This window comes from Prosopis cineraria, unplaced genomic scaffold (assembly GCF_029017545.1).
Source record: "Prosopis cineraria cultivar Desert tree isolate PC_DT_omini unplaced genomic scaffold, ASM2901754v1 PC9, whole genome shotgun sequence".
NCBI lineage: Eukaryota > Viridiplantae > Streptophyta > Magnoliopsida > Fabales > Fabaceae > Prosopis > Prosopis cineraria.
Genome location: NW_026555340.1, coordinates 18,532,684 through 18,538,866, shown reverse-complemented (window position 1 = coordinate 18,538,866; position 6,183 = coordinate 18,532,684). Strand labels below are relative to the sequence as shown.

The 6,183-nt window shown below is 32.7% G+C and overlaps 1 protein-coding gene across 1 annotated transcript; it reads left to right on the top strand.

The window, feature by feature from the left end:
- Window positions 1-392: 392 nt before the first annotated feature.
- Window positions 393-4,417, top strand: LOC129320620 (serine/threonine receptor-like kinase NFP). The gene is made up of 2 exons (XM_054966148.1): window positions 393-1,657; window positions 3,323-4,417. The coding sequence occupies exons 1-2, from the start codon at window positions 473-475 to the stop codon at window positions 4,058-4,060; spliced, it is 1,923 nt and encodes a 640-aa protein (XP_054822123.1). The 5' UTR covers window positions 393-472; the 3' UTR covers window positions 4,061-4,417.
- The last annotated feature ends 1,766 nt before the right edge of the window (window positions 4,418-6,183 follow it).

Below are 6,183 nucleotides of genomic sequence, written 5' to 3'. Positions count from 1 at the left end.
AGAAATATGGTGCTCATCGTCCCAATGAATACTATAACTAATATATTTTCTTCAATTCAAAATATAAGTGATTTTTTTAAAAAAATTATAGATCAATAAAATTTCAATTCTCATAAAAATATATTTTTTCTTTTTATATTTTAGCATCAATCACCAATTCACTTTTGAATATAAAATAACTTTATACAAAAATTTATATTAATTAATATAAAAAATGAAACAGAAATTTTTTATATTTATTAAATTATTTATGTTTTCAACTAAATTACTTTTCACACTTGAAAACCAAGAGTCCAAGACCTGTTAGTCTCATCTGACACGGACAACGACGTTGACTAAAATCTTGACAATGGTTCCTTCTGTATCTCCATTTTTCTCCATCACTTCCACCTCCTCCATATAAACCCCTCACTTCTCACGCAGCGTTCAGTTCAAAGCTCAACATTCAGAACCAGAAAACCCCAAAACGAAGATGATGAAAATCAATTCAAATCACGTCTCTCTTCTCTTCTTCTTCTTCTTTGTTTTCTTTTTCCTCCTTCATCCTTCACAAGCTCAGAACAAGATAGAGCCCAACACCACCGGCTATGAGTGCCCCGCCAACCAGACCACCGGCTCCGGCTACCCCTGCCGGACTTACGCATTCTACCAAGCCTCAGCTCCTAATTTCCTCGACCTCGCCTCCATTGGTGATCTCTTCTCCGTTAGCCGCCCCATGATTGCAGATCCAAGCAACATTTCTTCTCCTAATTCCACTTTAGCCCCAAACCAGCCTCTCTTCGTTCCCTTAGCTTGCTCCTGCAACTTCATCAACTCAAGCTTCGGTGCCATCTCTTACGCCAATCTCTCCCACACCATCAAGAAAGGAGACACGTTCTACCAACTCTCCACGTTTACCTACAGGAACCTCACCACTTACCAGTCCGTCGAAGTCGTGAACCCTACTCTCATCCCGACGAATTTGACGATCGGCATTGACGTCATGTTCCCGGTGTTCTGCAAGTGCCCTAACACGACGCAATTGCGAAATGGAGAGAACATCATGATTTCCTACGTCGTTCAACCGTCTGATAACATATCGTCGATTGCTACCATGTTTGGATCGAAACCGCAATCAATAATCGATGTTAACCGCAAAGGTTTCCGAGAATTTGATACTATCTTCGTTCCGGTGTCGCAATTGCCGGTGTTGCCACAGATTCAGGTTAATACTTCCGCGCCGCCGGCTTCGTCTCCTGCTGCGTCACCTGTAACTTCCAGCGACAGAACAAGAACTGTGAGAGGATTGGCGATCGGGTTAGGGATTGTAGGGTTAGTGTTGATTCTGGTTTTGGGGTTGTGGGTTTACAGAGAGGCTCGGTTCAAAGACAGGTTGGGGATGATGGTGGTGGCCGGAGATGAGGAGAAGCAGAAACAGAGCTTTGTGAAGGAGACAAAGGGATCGAAGGAAGCGGAAGCGAGATTGATGGCGAACGTGTCGGATTGCTTAGATAAGTATAGGGTTTTTGGGTATGAAGAATTGAGAGCAGCAACAAATGGGTTTGATCAGAGTTGCTTGATTCTTGGGTCTGTGTACAAAGGCACTATTGACGGAGAGGTCTATGCGATCAAGAAGATGAACTGGAATGCTTACGAGGAGCTCAAGATCTTACAGAAGGTAATTAAAATTAAAATTAATTTTAAAATTGTTTGTTTCTAATATTAATCATTTTAGTGTCAGCAATATAATTAAAGTACTAAAAAAATTACTAAAATATTTGGGTGGAAAAAAGCAAGCAGTCTAGGATGAAAATTGAGAAAATCAAAAATCATATTTAAAAAATATAAGGTGTTTTTAAACTTTTAAAATGTAATCATTATCTTTTTATCAAAAGTGTTCTTATTGATAGTAACTTTATATTTATTATAGAGTATTTAATATAAGTAAATATAGGAAGATATGGTTAGTTTGAAAGTAGATAACTACTTTATTGAGGGGTGAGATTCGGTTAAAAATGCATTATATTTTTTAAAAAAGGGAGTAAGTTTTAATTTTACAAAATTACTACGTGTTCTATATGCTATTTTAATTTAATAAAGTTAGAAAAAGCTACTTGCTATATGAGGTCAAAATCATGTTAAAAATATCTTTAAGGCAAGCAAATGCAATTTCTAGTAAAATATGAGATGAAAAATTATACATTCACTAGAAGCTGAGGTTTACTGGCTTAGTGTAGAAGTAGAGAAGTTCCCTTGTATATAAGAAATAACAGAGTTCCCTTACTAGAACTAAATTTTTTTAAGAATCAATTTCATTATAAATATATTAATATAAATATATAAAAATTCATATTATCTATAATATTTTTACTTTTTATTTTTCCAGTATATTTTTTTATTGATAATAAACCATATGGTATTTAACGTTATGAAGTAATTTAAATTTAATTTGAAGCCCCAAATGCAAAAAACTCTCTTACTTGGTTTTTGTTAATTATACAATTTCTGTTTTTTAAATTTCATACAATACCAAGAAATATATCTAAAAATTAAAAAGGATCAAGTGAAGTGACTTGCTCCTAATGGGTCAACGGAGTAGTTTGCTTTTCAGTTGTAATCAAATGGCATAGTATGATAGTATATGCCAGAATTTGCATAACTAAAAATTGTATTTTCTGAGTTATGTCACTCTGTTCCTCTCCTTTATTTTCGGTGTGCTCCACCAAACCAAGGGAATAAACCTGTGGATTCCCTGATATCCGAAATTTTTAATAATTCCCATGTTACCTGACACAAAACAAAAATTAATCAAATTGATATAGAAACAAGGCAGGGTCAGAAAATGACAAAATTGCCACTTGTTATCCATGGTTCTGGCCTATTAGATTCATAAATATCTATAACAGTGCATCACTTATCAAAGCGGTGGTTCCATGTTATACCTAGTGAGGTCTTTTCAAGATATGCTTAGATAATAAGATTAAGAAAGAGGGTCAAGTATTTAATTTAATGGCATAATGAAGAAGGTCTTCCCAACTTTTGTCTTATTCGATTACATTAAGGTTTTTTTCTGATAGAGCCGTGGGCTAGGTTAGCTTAAAGGCATAGTAAGAGACAAAAACCACCTCTTGTTTGTTCTTTAATGTTTTATATATGACAGCTCTTGGCTAAAATATCAGCAAATGAGAAGGCTCATAATAGAGTAACAGCATTAGTGATTGTAGGCTTCTCTCCTAGAAGAATCATTCTTTATTTTGATACATGACTTTTCATTCTTTGCTAAATTAGTAACTCTCAAGCAAATGACTAACAATGCACAATTCTTTTATTATATATGATGAAGGTGAACCATGGGAATTTGGTGAAGTTGGAGGGCTTTTGCATTGACGACGATGAAGCAAACTGCTTTCTTGTCTATGAATATGTTGAAAACGGATCACTCTACTCGTGGCTACATGAAGACCGAACCGAACAGTTGAATTGGAAGATGAGGCTACACGTAGCCATCGATGTAGCCAATGGCTTGCAATACATCCACGAGCACACGAGGCCAAAGGTTGTGCACAAAGACATCAAGAGTAGCAACATCCTGTTAGATTCATACATGAGAGCCAAGATAGCTAATTTTGGGCTTGCAAAGTCTGGAATGAATGCCATCACAATGCACATTGTGGGAACTCAGGGTTACATGGCTCCTGAATATCTAGCCGATGGCGTGGTCTCAACCAAGATCGATGTGTTCTCCTTTGGGGTGGTCCTGCTTGAACTAATCACAGGCAAAGAAGCCATTGATGACAGAGGGAATCCCTTGTGGACAAGTGTCGTAAGAGCTTTTGGAGCAGGTAATGAGCAAGAGAAGATCAAGAGACTAAGAGAATGGTTGGATGGTTCTCTTTTGAGAGAGACAATTTCAATGGAAAGTCTCATGGGTGTGCTCAATATTGCCATTGCTTGTGTGCATAAGGATCCAACAAAGAGGCCAAGTATGGTGGATATTGTTTATGCTCTGAGTAAAAGTGAAGATGGAAGCTTTGACACCTCAGATGATACAATAGGTTCTCCATTGGTGTCTGCGAGGTGAGTCAACTCAACTAGATGCCTTATAATCTTCTATATGCATAGAAGTAAACATGCATATGGAGAGGCAAAAATATAACTAGTCATAAATGCCCTTTAGTTCAAAGTGAATAAAGAGATACAAAAGGGGTAGGTCCTGCTTTTGATCATGTGTGGAGCCTCTTTTTTGTATCTTTCTCTGCGTTTTTTAGTTGAAATGTACTTTGAGGGTATCTAATTTTTTATTTTATTTTAATGTCATTCTCTTCATGAAAGCAAACAGTATGAATTGGGTAGGATAATCTTGGCATTATGTAAAATGTGTAGTGATATTTTAGTCTATTCAAAAAATATATTTAATAGTGTTGCCTTTTTATTCTTATTTTGTTGCCTATCCTTTTTGAGTTGTTCTTTAGAATAATTTAGTTTTTCTAATGTTAGTTGAGATAATATTATAAGTTAAATTAAACGTAATAGTGATTACATGAAACTTTTGTAAAATTTTGTTAACTAAAAATTTTAATGGAAGTCAAATTTGTTTTAACGATTCTTTTAAAATAATGGAGCAAGATTGATTTGGTTAAAATTATATAATCAATTTGTTCTTATAAATAAATTAGAGGGACAAAGGTGCTCAAATTAAAATTAACTTACCTTACCAGAATGTATCAAACGAAAATATCATACTTAAATATACAAATGTAATTAAAAAAAATGACATCAGGACTATTTTTCAAACTAAGGGCTTTATTTGGGTTCAATTGTGTTTGAGGGAACCCTAAGATTATAAATATGTAAGTATGATGTTACCTTGGAGACTTCACAAGCAAACACTAAAGCATTAAAGGCCTCGAAAGGTAACTTTAGGAGTTTAAGTAGACTTTTAATTTTAATTTTTTTTTTCTGGGTCCAAGTTTAAAGTTGAGAAATCTTACTTTTAATTATTTCATCAACCAACAAAATTGAATTTAGCAGAACTCTGTCGCAACATATGGTGTGAACAATTGGGGGAAAAAAAAACTATTGGTGAATGAAAAAGCAATTGAGATTTAAGTCCCTGTTTGATGTGATGTTTTAGCTGTTGGCTAATAACCCTCTTTCCTTTTTTTTTTTTGGAATAAAAAAACAAGGTAGTTAAACTACTTATCCCATTTTTATTTTTATTTTTTTTACTTTTTGAATTAAAAGGGTATACACTAATAGTCTTAAGAGGTTACAAGCGGGATTCACTCCATGATCTCTCATTTATTGAAAAGTTTGCATGTGACTAGGCTAAGCCATTGGCAAATTTTATAGCTTACCTTAGTAAATGCAGTGTTTTTAAAAAATATTTTCTCTTTTACATGTAACTTTTTACTGTCTTTTTTTACTTGTTATTTTGTAACCTTTTACTCTATCCATAAAAAAAATTTAAAAAGGTAAAATTGAAAAAAAAAATTAATGATTTGCCTTTTTATGTAAAGTAACTTACAAAAAGAGTCATCATTTTTTTCCCTGAAAAATGACTTACTTTCTACGTTCAAAAATGTAAGATCTTTTTAATCAAATTTAACTCCTCAATAAAATAGTTACTTATCTTTAAACTAACTTCATTTTTTATATTTATTCTTATTTAATAAGGTGTTTCACCTTACAAAAATATAAAATAATCTATTTAATAGAGGCATTTTTTTAAAAAAAGTAATGATTACACCTTAAAAGATTTAAAATGTCTTATATTTTTTAACAGAGAGAATAGATACATGACCAAAGAGAGCATTGTTTATACCTTATAAATAGTACAAAATTATATTTATACATATTATGGTAAAGACCTGGATACTTAATTTTATATACTTAATATATTTTTATCCAATCAAATTAATATTTTAATATATTCATAGTACTAAGAATAAGAGCTTATAATAAAAATAAATAATATAAAAAATCATATATATTAAATTTAATTAGAAACATGAACATTAAATATGCAAGGATGAAAAATCATAAGTTTTTTCCCTTTTATTATATATATATATATATATATATATTGGTGAATGATGATTGACAAGGTAACATTAATATTGTTAAAATGTATTTTTTTTAACATAAAAACTGGTTTTTTTGCGACATAAAACTGTTTTTCTTCTTTTGACCGAACATAAAATT